This window comes from Zeugodacus cucurbitae, chromosome 3 (assembly GCF_028554725.1).
Source record: "Zeugodacus cucurbitae isolate PBARC_wt_2022May chromosome 3, idZeuCucr1.2, whole genome shotgun sequence".
Lineage (NCBI taxonomy): Eukaryota > Metazoa > Arthropoda > Insecta > Diptera > Tephritidae > Zeugodacus > Zeugodacus cucurbitae.
Window position 1 is genome coordinate 15,659,932 of NC_071668.1, and position 19,160 is coordinate 15,679,091.

The 19,160-nt window shown below is 32.7% G+C and overlaps 1 protein-coding gene across 1 annotated transcript in view; it reads right to left on the reverse strand.

The window, feature by feature from the left end:
* The window catches only part of LOC105218371 (proto-oncogene tyrosine-protein kinase receptor Ret), a 45,692-nt gene extending 32,150 nt beyond the window's left edge, over positions 1-13,542 (reverse strand). Inside the window, exons 1-2 of the mRNA XM_054227304.1 lie at positions 12,944-13,542; positions 2,663-3,641 (exon numbers count right to left, since the gene is read on the reverse strand). Coding sequence (XP_054083279.1) covers positions 2,663-2,777 — 115 coding nt within the window. The 5' untranslated portion in view covers positions 2,778-3,641; positions 12,944-13,542. The remainder of the gene's footprint in view (positions 1-2,662; positions 3,642-12,943) is intronic.
* Positions 13,543-19,160: the final 5,618 nt, after the last annotated feature.

Sequence of the window (19,160 nt, forward strand, 5' to 3'; positions counted from 1 at the left end):
ACATTAAAATAAGAGATACACATCCACAAAAAAAAAATTGTTTCTCATGACCTGGGGGTCTTACTATGTGTGCCTTATGTTTTTGGGGTCGCTGAATCCCGCTTAACCCCATCAGATCAGTCAAAACATAACCCCAGATAATCAATATGGCGAACAGCGTTTTTAAAACTTCATCGGATTCGCTTGAAACTCGCTACTCGGGGGTTTTCTAATGATTTCTGATTTCAAATCCGGTGTCGGTTTTTAAAAATTCGAAATTCGAACGCTATTTTTAAATATCGGAATCACTCGATACTCGTTACTCAGCGGTTTTCCGGGTCGCTTTCAATCAATTTTAACAGAACTTCTCAATTAAGCAAAGAAGCCACTATATTCATATTTACGAATCTCAAATAATCTTCCAAGGCAATGAATTCTTTTGGCTTAAACAAATTGTGAGAGTGGTTTGAGCGCTCTGTTAGGCCCTTTCCCTAAGCCAAAAGTCATATGGTAGGAAAAAATATGGTCAATGAGGACTTTTGTTTTTCAAACAGTAAATGCAATTACGTTTTGAGCAATATGCGCATGAAGAGAAACACAAATTTCATCGCTTGACTAGGCCTTCAGTGTTCGCTTTTCTAATGTTGTGCGGTTTTCATGAAATTTAATTTTATTTTCTTTATTATTTGCTTTCTTTTTTGTAATTTTATGACTGACCTTTCATCAAAACGTACAAAATGGACAACCCCTAATAGAAAGGTGAAATTGAATACGCCGGAGGGTGTGTGCAACTAAACAAGAATAATAAAAAAACCAAAATAGATAAATAAACCCAGCTCATAATATGCAAAGACAAGGTAACTTAGGGAAATTTAGCGCTGAGTATGTACAGTATGTATGCTTGTGTTGTTAGAAGTGAGTGACATGCAGAAGATAGACATTCTTCATATTCATTGAGGCATATAAGTATGTATCGTATGCCGCTTTACCACCATGCATTGCAACTATATTTCGTGGTACACCCCACAATGTCGCCATGCAGCAGAGTCTCTGCGTTGTGACGCAGCTGTTAACGTGCTAAGTTGTACACGCCTATGACGTAGCTGTTATCAAGCTGATGATGATTACATGTCATTTAAAATATTTCAGCGCAAATGAAGTTGCACACACCTCAAAAATACATATATATTTTTATTCTTTAAATTTTGTGTTTAAATGGTAAAAGTACTAGGAAAGTAACTATGCAGATATGATTTTATCGTTGGTATAGTTCAGATAGACTACGAAAAGATCAAAAACACTAGTATCGGCAGAGAAAGCATTTTGCTGATAATAGATTAGTTAACCAAGGTTCGTTCATATACTCTTACAATTGGTATATAGTAGTAGTCAAATCCTCCTCATTTCCTTTCCTCTCTTTTCCTTTCCTTTCCTTTCCTTTCCTTTCCTTTCCTTTCCTTTCCTTTCCTTTCCTTTCCTTTCCTTTCCTTTCCTTTCCTTTCCTTTCCTTTCCTTTCCTTTTTCCTTTCCTTTCCTTTCCTTTCCTTTCCTTTCCTTTCCTTTCCTTTCCTTTTTCCTTTCCTTTCCTTTCCTTTCCTTTCCTTTCCTTTCCTTTCCTTTCCTTTCCTTTCCTTTCCTTTCCTTTCCTTTCCTTTCCTTTTTCCTTTCCTTTCTTTTCCTTTCCTTTTTTTCAGGGACAATGGGCTCACTTGCCGTGAGACAAAACATTCATCAGGATGTAAGATGTTGCATGGAGGAAGACGAGATTGAAACAGCTAGACACTTTCTGCTTCGCTGATCATATTTTGCCAGAACTGTTGCGACCAACCAGATGAACTGGCTCGTTTAGATATTAACCGGCTTAACAAATTTGTTAAGCGTTTGTCGATGTTTTAAGGTCTGTGGGATTTCACAAAGAAATGGCGATTGTAGCTGTCTAAGTGAGATCTAGTGGATCAGCCCATTAACCTAAACTAACCTAACCATACCATATACCCAAAACAAAATACAAATCAGCATAGGGCCTATTTAATAAGTCCAAGTTTTGATCCTCAAGAGATCTGTTATCATCTGAACTCAAGGAACTTTTTTCTCGTTGGCAAGAAAAAGTTTGTTGTTACAACTCAAAGTTGATCTCCCACGAGTGACGAGTGATCGTATATTAGATTGCGCTGACTATTTCTTTGAGAACAAGATTCAGTCTAGTTTCTGATCACCACCATAACTACTTATGGTATGCAAGATAATCCCAATCTTGATGTTCCTAATCTAACCTCCAACAAGGCTCGAGGTCCAATTCGAACCCTATCTAGCCCGATCAATTCACAGAAAAACTTATGAAAAATTTTGTAATAACAACAACAACTTCTTATTTTTTTAACTCACATAATCTCCTTACAAATATTATATGTGTTCACATAAAGTCTCAATTGTAAATAAATATGTTATTTGGGAATTACCTGCGTCGGAATGTTATGACAACTTGTCATGATTGACAATGGAATCATAAAATGACACATGCTCATAAAAACATACAAATGCACATGTACATATCTACATATTTACAAATAAATATCTACCTATGCTTACACGCATACGCCTTCCCACCGTCTTGTGAACTACATATAATACATTGATCTTACAATAAATGAAAAATAGTATTCCAACAACAACAAATACTCACCTTGACAGGTGCCATGACCGACACGAGTCAGGAAGAGCAGCAGCCGCAGAACCACAATAACCGCAATTAGACTGTCGGCACATAATCTGCAACGGTAATTCACAGGAACCGGCATGTTGGATCACTGAGTATGCGAGTGTGTGTGTGTGTGTGTGTGTCTATAACGGAGTAGGTGTACGATTAGCCGCAACCCTGCAGGGTAGCTAAAGGAATGTTTACCGCTGTGTTGTTTTGCTCTTTTCTTTCCGTTCTTTGCTTATCACTTGTTGTCACACTGTCACTTTGTCAACTACATATGCCGCTCTCGTGCTTTCACAGTACAGAATAGTGTTTTAAAGCGTTACTTCCACATATGAGTATGTGCACATGACACACAAGAATACATGTAGTTGTTGTAATTGTTATTGTTAATAACGTTTGCTTGTTGTTGTTGTTGATTGTTTTGTTTATTTGTATTTGTTTTTCTATTTATTTTTATTATGTTTTTGTTTATGTTTTCTTAACGCTGACTTATTGGTTTTTAAATATCGCACATGATTGCTTTTATGTAGTTATTTATGGTTGTTGTTGTATTCATCTTTTTTTGTTTTTGCACTTGCTATTCTTGTATGTGTCGATTGTTAATTTGTTTGCATTTCAATTACAAGCGTACATGTCTTAAGCATACACACATATACATATACATATACATATATGTCTATATGTTACTTTTATCAATTAGTTGTTGTTGTTGTTGGTTATTTGCTTTCTATTAGTTTTTAGTGTGTCTTGCAAATTGTTCTACAAAATTGTTTTGTTATTATTCACTCACACACTTATCACTTCCTCTATTCTATGCTGTAGTTGTCAATATTCATTCACAGCATTGTAAAGATTCCAGAAGGTCATGTACCTTCTTATGTTGGTATGTACACTAGGTGCAAATGTATCCGCTGTACTCATGTATGTAGCTAATTGTTTGTTTGTTTACATAGTGAAGCTGATAAATAAAGTGAATGTGTGAATTATTAAGTGTCTTCAATAAAACATAGCAAAATTTGGTTTTTGTAGAAACCATGTGGAGAATAATGCAAAATTTTGACAAATTCTTAGCAGTATATTTAAGTATACGTGGTGTGTTCAAAAAATAATGGGAATTTTCACTATAAAAAAATATTTTTTCATTCGTTTACATTAATGTTGTGAGCTTTTAACCAACCTAAATCGCCAAAGAAAGCAATGAATATAGCAGAAAATTTAATCGTACTTCAGGCGCATTTATATCACAGAAGAAAAAAATTACTATTAAAAATTTTAAAATTCCCGATATGTTTGAACACGCTTCGTATGTTTCTAGTAGTGAGAGGTTATGCAAAACCTATGATTACACTGTCCAACACTTGGGTGGGCATTGGACCAAACTAATTTTTTCCGGGAGGTGTTATAAGTACAAAAATTACATTCTACGGTTTTCGAAGTTAGCTTCCAAAATCGAAATATTCGGATTCGAAGTTTGAAAAAAATATGATTAATTACAGAATATTACACTACTGGAAAAAATTAAGGGATAAAAAAAAATTCCAAATTTTTGGGCAAATTTCAACAGGCTTTAACTTCGAAAGAAATGGTCGTTCAAGAAAGACGAGGAGAGGTAAAGAAGGAAATTAAAGAACTTTAAAAATGTTTAACCTCTGCGGTTTTTGAGTAAGCGTAAAAAAACCAGCAACAAAAAATTTTTCAAAATTTTTTTTTGGTCTACGGGCGTGTAAAAATTCAGATCCATAAGGATCGGATACTTTGTTCATTTAGCTTTAATTTGGTTTTTTAAACACCTCGATACGTCCACTTCTCTCCGAGATATCGGTCTTCAAATGGAAAAGGATCTTTTGGTCTTTGATTAGCGATATCTCAGCAACTAATTATCGCACAGAAAGTTAAAGTTGGGTTTCAAGAACTTGAATGAATTCTCATTAACGACTAGTCATTGCTTTTCCGAAAAAATATGTTTTTCTTATTGTCACATGAATTTGAAAATTTAACAAAAAAAGGGCTTTTGGTGGTTTTTTGGAAAATCGAGCGCTAGATCAAAAATATTGAGGAAACCACTAATGTTAAGTGTGCCTTTTACAGTTCAATATGTCCACAAAAATCAAATTAATCAAGCCAGCCGTTTTATTGTTTCACTCGATCAAATTTTTGAAAAAATTAAACGATCACGTTTTTTGCTCTGAAAAGCTCATAATTTAACAAAATGAGAAAAAAATCATTTTTCCTATCTTTTTCCACATTTTTGCTTCCGAAAAAGCTTAAATTTAAAAAAAAAAAAAACAAGTTAAGGAACAAGTTGTCTGCGATTGGGGAAGTTTCGTGCAACAATATTCGCATTGACAAAAGGTTGTCGCCGAATTTTTTTTTTAATTTTCCATTTCTTTCGAAGTTGAGGCCGTAAAGTGAAATTCGCCCAAAAATTTTGAATTTATTTTTGATCCCTTAATTTTTTCCAGAAGTGTATTAATTACAGGACTACTTAGTGTATATAACTTTTTCGTCAAGCTTATATGACAGACGATATTTATTTTTCGATATATAATTTTTTATTTTTTCCGAAGATCAAACTTTGACCCTTAAAAAGCTTAAGGGAACACGATTAAATTAAGTAAACAATTTTGATTTTAACTATATTTTGAATTTTTAGAACTATATCCTGTAAATAATAATTATTAATTTAAAAAGCCCTTTTTTCGAACATTGAATCCAAATATTTCGATTTTGGAGGATAACTTCGAAAATCGGAGAATACATTTTTTTTTACTTATGACACAATCTCCTGGAAAAATTTAGCTTGGTACAATCCCCAGAAAAAATCGGGTTTGCCGCATAGTGTTATAGACAAATGTTGTTAGTTTAACTTTTTATGATGTAGATCTTGAGATCTATGAAAGGTCTCATAGTCTGTATTGAAAATTACGATTAGTAAAAATAAAAAAAAAAAATCAAATTACATATTTCGTAAGTCGTTTCTAAAATACCTCACGAAAGAAGTAGGAATAATTGACAATTAGCTAATGATACTCTTTAACCCTTTCATGCCTATAGGCAACATTGTACTTCTAATTCTCGTTTTTTTAATTTTTTTTACCAGCGGGTTTTGCGTGTTTTGAATTTTTTATCACTTCATATTTGAGTTAAGGCTAATATATATGTATCTATCCTAAAACAATTGTTATCTCCGTCAAATTTTAATTCGGTCATGAGAGGGTTAAAGATAATCTATCGAAGGAAATATTTTGCATACTTTCTGTTTAATTATAATTATATTTAACTTTTATTAATAAATTACATATTTTCATATTATTCTGTGTCAAATTTTGAGTAAAAGCCGAATAAAACCTCAAAAAAAACTAATTTTTTTTTTTTATTAAAAAAATTTTTATAACTTTCATTGCAAAAATTCTTTATTGCAAATTTACTTCCTTTCTGAAACTCAAATATTGTGATAAATCTTTTAAGCACTTTGAAAGACAAGAAAAACAACACAATTTGGAGACAATATCTATTTAACAAACGAGCTGTTCAATTAAAATTGCATTAGCACTTAAGCCTTTGAAGCAATTATTCACAAAAAAACAACAACAATAACCGTTAAATTGCGTTCGAAAAGATTACAACATATTGTCACTGTACAATCATTAATTCTAGCATAGATTGCGATCGCACCGAAGCAAACCAATACAACATAGTAAACAATAAGAGTACATAATGAAAGAAAAACTTGAAAAAATTCTCGCATTGTGAACTTTCGCCGACTTTGTGATATTGTTTTGTAGTGTTCAATTAAATTGGAAGGCCACTGAAGAAGAGTTTGTGAATATGAAGTTGTAGTTTTTTATTTATTTTTAAGAAATGCTAAATCGATATATTCTTACATACATACATAAATGAATTTGAATCGACATAAATATATATGTTACTATTGCCAATATATCACTGACTTACATCTGACTATTTTAAAAAAATATAAATATGTTTGTGGTTAAGTTAAAATAATAAATAGACCAGTTTAAAAGACCAGTGTGGACTTTATACCCACCCACATACACCAATTTGTCATATGTCTGTATGTATGCACCTACCTATCTACCTACCTATATAGCTTATAAGTATCTGACTATTGACAGGTAACTCAATAATTACGTATCATTCAATCATGTTATGACACGCGCTAAAAAACTCGCAAAAGTACACAAAAATATCTTTTGTGACACAAAAAGTAGAATATGAAACGTGAAATCGTATTATAAGATTTTAGGTATTATTTTTTTAAGTATCTTTGTGTTCTAGAGCTTTAAAGAATACATCAGCGTTACTATTTGCCGAAATTACGAGGAAGGATTGAAATGTACATATATGAATTTTGGATAAATTATTTATTAGTATTTAATCCGAATATGTGAGTTAAAAAATCATAAGTTGTTGTTGGTTTCTGTGGTGATCTTTACTCGAACTAGAGGGAAATTGTCGAATAACGTTAATAATACTGGTTCCATGAACAATTAAAAACAAAACAAGAATTCCACTGCTTTAGCTTTGTCATATCTGAAATATTCCCAAAGGAGCAAGTTTTTGTACCCGGACCGTTATTAAATGGCGGAGAAGACTTCTTTTGATTGAGAACTCTGTATAGGATCAGTTAAAATAGCTTTTCTCTTTACCATCTTAGGTACTCTCATTCTTCATGTGGGAACCAAAAAATATTATTATAACCTGAACAGGGTATATTAAGTTTGTCACGAAGTTTGTAACACCCAGAAGAAAGCGTAGGAGGCTCTATAAAGTATATATATAAATGATCAGTATGTTGAATTGAGTCAATTTAGCCATGTCCGTCCGTCTGTCTGTCTGTATATATTTTTAAGATATCGTTTTGAAATTTTGCAGATGTTATTTTCTTTTCAAGAAGCTGCTCATTTGTCGGAACTGCCGATATCGGACCACTATATCATATAGCTGCCATACAAACTGAACGATCGAAATCAAGGGCTTTTATGGAAAACTTCCGCATTTTACTACATATCTTCACGAAATTTGGTGTCAGTTATTGCGCATAGAAATAATTTAATCTCCGAAAAAATTGTTCAGATCGGTTCACTATAGCATATAGCTGCCATACAAACCAAACGATCGGTATCAATGGCTTGTATGGAAAATTTTCGCATTTGACGTGGTATCTTCACGAAATTTGGCATGGATTACTGCTTAAGGTAATAATATAATCTCCGAAGAAATTGTTCAGATCGGTTAACTATATAACCTTAATGTTTCTAGCAAACAACCCGGCTAAAAAGAATTAGTAAAATGTTTTCCTTTTTTTACTTACTTTTTCTTACGTCTTTAGATTTGCTTAAACACATAGTTACTAAAAGAAATGCACCATTCAAGGGTATATTAGCTTCGGTACAACCGAAGTTAAAGTTTTTTCTTGTTAATCTATAACTTTACTACTTTACTACTCTTTATCTAATTATATTTAAAAAATATTCTAATAAATTTTCTTCTTTATTATTCTTGCAGAATTTTGAAAGTGGTAAGTGAATATAATTTATATAAAAATCATTATAAGTATAATAGAAATTGTGAGAAACTCATATATGCCACACATATCATTTTAACGTCTTTATTACTACTAAGCTATTATGATTATCCCTAAAATGTCAATGAATACTCCTTAAATACCGGCATTAATCCCCTATTAAAATCGACTAATCTAACATTTAAAGCTAGCAGTTAATACTCGCCACCTAATGCTGCACTATAAAATTAACACATTGTAACGGTATTATTACTTCAAGTACACCGTATTACACACACCATAAAATCATACAAAAGTCTGGCCAACAAATTGAGTGATATTCGTAGTGTCTAACAACAAAAGCTAATACTAAAAAGTTGTTTGCAACAATATTTTGTAGCACACTTTAAGGCGCGCAAACACGTAGCGGCTAAACTACAATGCAACTGCTAACTGCAATGACACAGTTGCATACTTATACTTCTACGAATGAAATTTTCATGTTTATTGCTATATTGTTATACAAACATACGAGTATATCCCTAAGTATGTCGAGATCCCGAAAAATTTTATACCAAAAAATTTTAGTCAATACTTGCAAATTATTATTTTGCTGAAAATAGAAAAATATCGAAAAAGTCGGTTTCCCGAAAACCTCACCCGCTAATTCCGAAACACATATTTCGGGATTCGTAAAATTTTTTGCTAAAAAATTTATGTATATACTTGCAAAAATGCTATTTATTTAAATTTAATAATAATACCGAAAAAATCGGGATTCTGAAAACCTCACCCACTAGTTCCGAAACCCATATTTCGGGATTCCGAAATTTTTTTACTAAAAAATTTAGGTATATACTTGCAAAATGCTATTTATTTAAAAATAATAATAAAGCTCGAAAAAATCGAGATCCCGAAAACCTCACCCACTTATTCCGAAACCCATATTTCGGGATTCCGAAATTTTTTTACTACAAAATTTAGGTATATACTTGCAAAATACTATTTATTTAAAAATAATAATAATCCCGAAAAAAATCGGGTTTCCGAAAACCTCGCCCACTAATTCCGAAACCCATTTATCGGGATTCCGAAATTTTTTTACAAAAAAAATTTGGTATATACTCGCAAAATGTTATTTATTTAAAAATAATAATAATCCCGAAGAAATCGGGATCCCGAAAACCTCGCCCACACTAGTCCCGAAACGCTGAAATTGCCAGATTACTGCGTTATTGAATTATCCTTAGCACCAAATGCCAACTGTGAACGCTTTTGCGCGTTGATAATTTCATTAAACCCGCTGTGTGGTAGTAAAAAAAATTGCAATTCTCCATAAGAATCAAAAATACCAGCACATCGCACTGCTAAGCATTAACATTGTAACGCTTCACATAGCAACTAGTGCTTTACTTCACAGGCGCTTTTGTTTTTATTGCGCTATTTAATTTCGTTTCTCTTTCGCAGGCGCTTCTCAGGTTTATTGTACTTCAAATTTCAGTGTTTGTATGTATCTACGAGGGTATACATATGTATGTACGAGAATAACGGGAATGTAATGCATTAAAGTATTTTAAGTTAGAAGCGTTTTTTTGTTTCATTGTATGTTATACACTCAACGCTTGACCGCTTGAAACGTGGCTAAGTGTTGGACAAATGGTGCAAATGGTCACTTCACCACTTCTAGTATAACTTCCATACTTTTTAATCACATATATACATACACACACACACACAGTTGTACGCTCAGCTGACTGTCTCTGCGTTCTTTACCACCAATATCCACTTTCGTCCACTTTTGAGGTGTGCCCCGCCGTTACGCCTCTTCAATTGCTGGTAGACGTCAAGTCCGACACGTCCTGCCCGCAGGATAGCTAAATTCTAACTATTTATTTGGAAATTTCAAACGTTTTCCTGCATACTGATTCGGTCTTAACTTGTCAACGCATTGTTGTTTGTTGTACCTCAGTGTGTGTTTGTTGTTGTTTTTTAGTAATTTTAACCAGTTAATTATTGCTTTCATGAATTTGTCCAAAATAATTACGACTCCCAAGGCTTCTCAGCGTAAGTGCAATAAAAAAGCGCGAGTGTTTAGCTGTGGCAATAACTAATTATTTCGCAACGAATTCCATTGAAGTGCGTTCGGTTGCGCTTTGGGAATTTTGTGAAACTATACAATTGGGCTTTTGCGGCGTATACGTAACCTCAATTAACTTGATTAAGTTCTTTTCTTGCAAAATTTGAGTAGTAGCTTTCTTTTTAGGAAAGGTCACGACGCAAGAGCATTGGATATAGGGTTTTATTTGCAACTTTTTTTTCGAAAAATATGTTTTTTAATAAATATTAAACTTGAACCACATTGTCATACTCGAATTTTCATGAGTATTTTTTTAATTTGTGGAATATCGAATGGCGTTTCGTCCTGAAGAATGGTCGAAGTGTGTCTGACCATTTAGATTATTTTGAATTACATCCCGTTTGTCACATAAGTCTAGACGTCCTGCGTAAATAACTAATATCAATTTAGACCTTATTTCCCGAAATATGCTATTAAAAATATTTCGTTTTGTCAATTGCCCAAGGGATTGAAACGAACTAACGAAACATATCCCACTAGGTTCTATACTGCAATGGCTATATTGGTTGGGTTGGGATTGCGCTTTATTTTGAAATAGAATCACATGCTGTCAGGAACTGATTATCTAAAAATTATCCACGACTAATTCCTAAGCAGTTTGTAACACTAGTTGACATATGAAGACTAGGTCACATGATTTTTTATTTGTATTAATTGTTAAATTCAAAATTGGGGTAGGTTTGACAATTTGCATTAAGGGGTTATGTGGGTTCCAAATTTTCAAACAAATGTATTATGTTTAAAATATTCTACAAAATTTCAAATCCATCCGAGTAAAATTCTAAAAGATAGACCCTTCAAAGTTCCACCCATCAGGCCACGTTAATTTCAATTTACAACTTTAAACGCGATTATTTCAAATTAAATTCCATTTTTTTAAGTCGGTGAACACGATTTCTTGAAAAGTTATGAAATGGTTTTGTTCAAATTTTGCACATATCTTCCAAATAACGTAATCTAGTTAATGAAGGAAGGATTTTTTTATTTTTATTACAAACGTCGGAAATTTGACCAAAAAAGTTAGTTTTTTTTGTTAAAAAATCTCAAAAATTCATATTTTTATATACATATATTTTTTTTATTCGGTCATTAACTAGATTTATCCATGTACTATCGAAATATTTTTGGTTTATTGATTTCAGGTTAATCAATAATGAGTTATGCTGTCCACGGCAAAATCATTTTATTTTATTTTTTTTTTTGACTTCCAGGGAGATAGGGCACTGAGTTTTGGGAATTTGTATATAAAAATTTTACAAAATACTGTCTAAATACGTATCTTTGAGGTACTGAATTATTGAAAAGAAATATATGATTGGGGTACTCACAAGTTGTCGGAAAGTGTCGAAAAATCATAAAGTTTAAAACTTCTACACTTGTTTAAAATTTTTTTTATTGAAAAAATACAAAATAAATTTACACAATTACGACTTAGTGCGCTATGTGTTCTGTTCGTTGTATATTGAATTTTTTTGCCTTTAAGTCAAACAGTTTTTTTTTTTCAAATTTATCACAAATTATAACGTGGTGCTCACAAAAATCGCATTTTTAACTTTATGACAACTTGTGAGTACTCTTATTGTATAGCATATGTAAAAAAAAACATTGTAAAAATACGCTTTTTTTCAACCTTTGAAACCCACCTAATCTCTTAACACTAAAGGGCAGCATTGTAGAGAGATACATATACTGAGAATTTTTCACATTTAATAAATTTAATTTTTCTTACTTTAAATGAAGCTATGCTTTCGGTCTGCTTTGGTTATAGTTTTAATATAAATGTTTTATTATATATTATATATATATATATATTTTAATTTTTTTATTTTACATATTGTCAAGCTTGTATTCCAGAAAAATTACAAAAATACAATTAAATTATTTTTTATTGACAACTCAATTAAATGTAATGAGAATTAATTTAATTTATTTGAATTAGTAATTGTAATCAAGTTTAAACCAAGTTCTATTATTCTATTATTAATGAGATAAAAATGAACTTAGAATTAGTTCTTAAGAATTTTAATTGAATAAACCTTTTTATTTGATATCTAATGACTAATTAAAGTAACTTTATTAAAAATATGGCATTTGCGCCTTGAAAGATAACTTTTAGGCTAGACGAAAACATTTTCACCTTGAGACATATCTTCTTTTAGGTGTTCTGATAACTTTTTTTTGGGAAAATTATTGTGATCGACCAATTAACAGTTTTTGTTTTTTTTTTAAAGAATAAAAATAAATGCGATAAAATAAAATATGATATAAATATGCGAAAATATCTTTCAAATATAGATCAGCTACTTTCAATTACATTTTTTTTCTAAAAAAATTAAAGATTTTCAATTAACGGTAAAATACAATAAGCAGAATTTTTTTATCATTTATTTTCATCTTCTTTTAATAAAGTTGATTTTTTTTAAACCATGAACATTATTTCAAATTCCTTAATAAGTACTTTTTTAAGTTCATTATTTTCTATTATTTATTGTATTTTTATTAACAAATTGCATTCGATATTATATGTAAATTAAAAGTATAGAATTTTTGCTAACTTTTATAATTATTTATTTAATAATTATTCATTGTCATTTACCTTTTTTCTGTTTTTTGTTTGCAAAACGTGTTAAAATTTTTTTTTATTTTTTATTAGATTTTCGTTTCAACAGTTTTCAATATATTTTTTAATTTTTTTACCATTCACTGGTTCTTAATTGTTAAGCATGTTTTAGGATTTTTATATTTTTGTTAATTTTGATATTTATATAATACACAACATGATTCCTTCCAAAAACATCACAATTAATTTGACATTGCAGTTTTTCAATTCAATGTCCATATTTATGAAAAAATTTTTGCTTCAATATTGCGGTTTCGTTTAGTAAAAATATTTTATAATATTATAAATATCACACAAACACTCAGTTTAAATTAAAACACTGAATTTCCAATTGAAATTTATCTTTTGAATTTTTTTATAATTTTTAACTTACACCCACAAAAAAAATTTAGTATTCAAAAAAATACCAATTTCACCAAACCCGTACTTTACGCGTATCCGCAATGTCATTTATGCCGTTATAATCGCCACCGAAAGGCATGTATCCGTATTTATTCGCGTTTACTTCCGTACACCAGCGCTGTTCGTAGCGAAATGATGTTGCCGCCGCACAGCCAACATTTCTTTGTGGTATATTTCGCTCAACTGAAACGCGTCGCTTACTCCAAAGTGTGTGTCTGTCCAAGCGCGCTATATTGTAGGCGACGTCACAACTAGCTAATATCAGCGGCGAGAGTCAGAGTCAGTCAGCGCGACTCGTGCCGTGCGTGGCTGTCAGCAGCAGCCGGTGGTTGGGCTATCAACCACCCTCGCGCACTATCTCTTCACTATAGTTGCTGTTGCTGCCGGTATTGCTGTTGTTGTTGTTGTTGTTGTTGCTGCGCCGCGCGTCACGTCATCACATCGCTCCACTGTGGTGTCTGTCTAGCAGCGGTGTGTGTTGTTGCCGGCATTGTTGCTGCTGCTGCTCTGCGTGTATTTCGTCGCCTACGCCTTCCCCCCACACAGCTAATCGCTGATATTCTGATATTCATTTGTTGTTTTGTCTTCATCTGCAATCACCGCCGCCCTTATCATTTTTTCATGCGGTGAGTCAATCATATCCTGTTAGTTCAAATCTATTTATCTGTTTTGCTTATTGAAGGATTTGCTGTGTAGATATCAAAGTCATAAATTCACATTTGTCATAAGTATGCATTCGATAACGGTTGTTTTTTCGTTGTAACAATAACACAGCAGTGGCCACTCATCACACACTTTCTATGAATAAGAAGGTGACTCTTTTTTATCAAGATTTGGCAAGATTTTTGAACTGAAGCGCCACAGGCACTTGAGCTTCATAAGTTCTGCAGCCAAAATTTACTCTGTTTCACTAGCTAGAAAGAGATTTTTATGTTAGTTTTCATTGAATAATGCTTGGATGTGCGTTCTACCACTCCACAGCACTTGGTCTACCTTTAAAGCAGCTTCCATTAGCCATCCATCATCAACATCGTAACAGTGAACATTGTTCCACTACATAGCTTCGGTTTTTTATAATAATTCGACTCCAGTGTTCCCTAGCGCTAAAATATTTTGCAAACATAGACCCCGAATTCGAAATTTTTATTTGGAAGTTCTTGGCCTTAGGTCAATATAGAGATACACCCATCTCATGGTTTTAAATCTGAAGTCTTAGGTTATTATTATGATATGGTTCTTTTTAGACGTTCCCATAATTTCTAGGCCGCTGCCTTCGATTGAATTAAGTTCTACTGAAATACCGTTAATATTGTTTCAGGGGTCCTGAAAAATGTTCGATCTTAACATCGTAGTCCTCATTTAACATAAATTATTTCCTATAAATGGAAACACCTATTTTTTTTATAATAAAGTGATAGATCGTTAGGGTCACAGTAAAGGTCGGGATAAATACTACTGGGAACAACTTGTGTTAGAGAACGGTTGGCATTATTTTTACTCAAAAATACTTCATTTTTTCATTTTTCTTGGAAGAACTTCAATAGATAGGTTGTCTAAAAAAGAAGAAACTTCTTTCGTCTTGGAATACCCAAGCTGAAAAGGACTTGAACCCATTTGGTGAATGAAGTTATAAGGTCAAGGTTAGTAAAGACAATGGTTAGTTCGCTTTTGACTCGGAAACCCTAAGTAAAACTGGACCGCATTTCATGAATTCATTTGGTTAGAGAAGTTAGCTCAGAAACAGTGAATTCTTTTAAGGTAGGTTCTGACTTTCCGGCATTAAGTTAAATAGGCTCTTTCAAACTTGGCTTAAGACCTATTTTGACATGCTTAGATCAAGGAAATGGAGAATGGATGGAACTTGGAGTGCATTGAAACGCAAAGGTCAAATGGAGATAGATGTCTATTTACCAAAATATGTATAACAAGTAAGGAAGGGCTAAGTTCGGGTGTAACCGAACATTTTATACTCTCGCAATTTATTATTTAACTTTATTTATATTATGTAATATACACACACAATTTGACCGACATATTCGTCATATATATTGTATAAAGTCCATTGAAAGTTGGAAACCATAATATTAGGTTAGAAGCACCGAGGTCCTCGTGTTCGATATATGGGGCCTTAAAAACCTATGGTCCGATTTCGGCGATTTTTAGAATGGGGCTGCCACACTATTAACATAGTATTTGTGCAAAGTTCTGCACCGATATCCTCACTAGTACTTACTTCATACATTGAAAAGTAAACGATTCAGATTGTCTTCAAAGTTCTGGTATATAGGAAGTAGGCGTGGTTGTGAAGCGATTTGGCCTAGTTTTACAACATATCATTGGGATGTAAGGAAACTATTACAAACCAAGTTTCATTGAAATCGGTCGAGTAGTTCCTGAGATATGGTTTTTGACCCATAAGTGGGCGACGCCACGCCCATTTTCCATTTTGTAAAAAAAATCTGAGTGCAGCTTTCATCTGCAATTTCTTATGTGAAATTTGGTGTTTCTGACGTTTTTCGTTAGTGAGTTAACCCACTTTTAGTAATTTTCAACCCAACTTTTGTATGGGAGGTGGGCGTGGTTATGATCCGATTTCTTTCAATTTTGGACTGTATTAGAAAGTGGCTAAAAAAACGACTTCAGAAAGTTTGGTTTATATAGCCCTATTGGCTTGCGAGATATGTATAAAAAACTTAGTAAGGGGCGGGGCCACGCCCACATCCCCAAAAAAATTACATCCAAATATGCCCCTTCATAGTGCGATCTTTCATACCAAATTTTGTTTCCATAGCTTTATTTATGGCTTAGTTATGACACTGTTTTCGGTTTTCGCCATTTTGCGGGCGTGCCAGTGGCCGATTTTGCTCATTTTCGAAAGCAACCTTCCTATGGAGCCAAGAAATAAGTGTACCTAGTTTCATCAAGATATCTTAATTTTTACTCAAGTTACAGCTTGCACAGACGGACGGACGGACGGACAGACAGACATTCGGATTTGAACTTCACCTTGATCACTTTGGTATATATAACCCTATATCTAACTCGTTTAGTTTTGGGTGTTACAAACAACCGTTATGTGAACAAAACTATAATACTCTCTTTAGCAACATTTGTTGCGAGAGTATACAAATTTTTGTAAATAGACATATTTGTAAAATTATTATAGAACTGTTGTTTGGACTTAAACGAATGGTATTGGAAAAGGAACAGTCAAATCTGATATGAATTGGACAGGTCTTAAAAAAGTGGATTTTAATGACCTACTGCCGTAATTTGTCGACTCGGTTGATTGGTCTGATATCAAGAACAGAAAAAGAAAACCGGGAACTTTTGACATTTGATATCGCAGATTTGTTGCTGGCTGTCACCCATGCAAATAATACACTCGTTTACGAAAATGGGGTACCTACATATAATAGTTGAATTTTTGTTAACGATATGAAAATATCCTTGAACTCACTTTTCAATTTACAAATATAAACTCATACCACTTTGAACTTTGAAAACAAATAGCTCGTCATACATACACACAACATTTTGAATTTTCATATTTGATTTTACACAGTATATATATACCATTTATGTATGTTTATGGTATATATGTGTAAGGATGCATCATGCCCTATATATGTATGTATGTAGAGTATCCCCAACCATGGGAGATCATTCATAAAGTGTTGGCGACATACTTGAATTCTTTTATTACAAGTACAAACACAGACATACACACACATTTTCATACATTTCTAAGTCACGCACATTCACACTTCATTGACTCGTATGTACAATTATAGTTGTGGCATGTAGTACAACGAGTATTTTAGTACCAACGATTTATATTACATACATACATATTATAAAACAAGTCAACAAGTGTGGAATGTGCAAATTTATGAGCGAAAAAACTATATATGGGTCTCCATTATGCGTGGCAAACAACATCGCAGGACGCAGGACATCATCATAATAACGCAAGCGACAAATAGTAATAGTGACATTCCTTTGCTTGCGCTCTCGGATTCTTTTACGTATTCGCATTTAATTGCACTTTTACTTAAACTGGAGCGGCGCATAAATAGGTGAAGGGCGTGCGGGTGTGCGGGTGTGCAGTCAGGCGGTCGGTCGGTCGGTCGAACGGAAGTGGGTGGGGCGTTTGCCGCTTGCGTTTGTGACGGGGTGTAAATGCTTAGTTTTAGTCGCAGCATAATTGCAGGAAGAACATAAAATATTAATTACACATTGTTGGTGGCATTAGAAATAATTTGCCAGCATAGAGCGTGGAATTTTTCCAATTTACTTTTGCAACAACAACAACAAAAAAGCTGCAGCGTAATGTTGGCATTGTCTCTAGAAAGCGTCTATACGCGATATTTGCTAGTTTTTATGTAAAAGCGTTCACAGCATATTTTTTATATCTACTAATATATGTATGTATGTATGTATGTATGAGATTTTTAATCCTTAAATGCCTTTATAAATTCCTAAGCATGTTTTTCTGAAGAGTCAATATAAACCCAATGTTATGTGAACTTAAGTTTTTATTTAATTAGTCAATATTTGAGACAATTTATGTTCCCTCTGCTTTCCATCGGCACTGAGGGAGATAAAAGCATTTACTATTAAGAAAGAATGGAGTTTTTTTACAACGATCACGTACTATATTATCTATGTTACGGATTTACTTTGAAGAAATTTGCATCATATTGACCGGATACCTTGCCAAATTAGTCATCAAAGTGAGTTCCCTCAATATCTTACTTTCTTGTGTCATCCCGCTCTCTCTGAGGTAAAAATTCGTCGTAAAAGATTTTTTCTGAGAAGACATTCCGCGGTGAGATAATAAGGATAAAGCTGTTACTTTCAGAATTTAATCTTTAAATTATGAAACATTCAAAATTCGATATTTTAATTCTGAATGTTTCATTATTTTATTTTCTTCAGGTCTTACCTTAAACCCTGCTTCCAAATTCTTCCATCAATTTATTTCTGATGTTAAACGAAACGAAAATGTTTTTACTTCTAGTTCAATTAACTGAATTAATATCTTGTGGTAGCCTCATTTTCATTTATGATCAAAGTCAAAAGTCAAATCATGGTAATATCAAGTGACAGGTCTCAATATAAGATCCATTAGACTTATTTTCATTATTTGAAAAACTGAGAACACGGCGTATCTCGTAGACAACTCCAAAATTAGTAACAGTAGCGGTTTTCAAAATTTAAAATTTATAATTGTATATATCGACCCTTGAGCCAAATGAGAGCTGGTGGAATTATTCGTCGTAAAGTCCACTTACCGAAGTGGAAGCCACAAACACTCAATTTTTCTTTTAGAAGGCTCAAAAGGCTTTATTAGATCCATAAAATGTAAAAAAAAGCGTTCACAACCCAAGTACCTATAAGATTTTTTATAGGAATATATAATAGTAATAAAAGCAATCCAAAAAAACATCCCTCATTGAAGACAAACTAACCAAAAATTATGAATCTTTAAATATCAAATATGGAATGCAAATGTGGCCAATACCTAATGTAATGGAATTCAATGTTGAGTGTCTGAAAATTGTTTTTATTTTGTTGTTTTTTTTTTCTAAACCAAATTCCCCATCATCTGTAATGTAACTCATTCTTGAACTTTGGGGATGTTTTAACATTCAAAGCATTTTTCTAAAACCAGGAAAGAACAGCAACAAAACACAACGACAGCGAAAAGTACAAAAGTGTTTGTAAACACACCCAGTTTTATTTTATTTTTGGGTTCGCCTAATAGTAGACAACAGCATAAAAAACA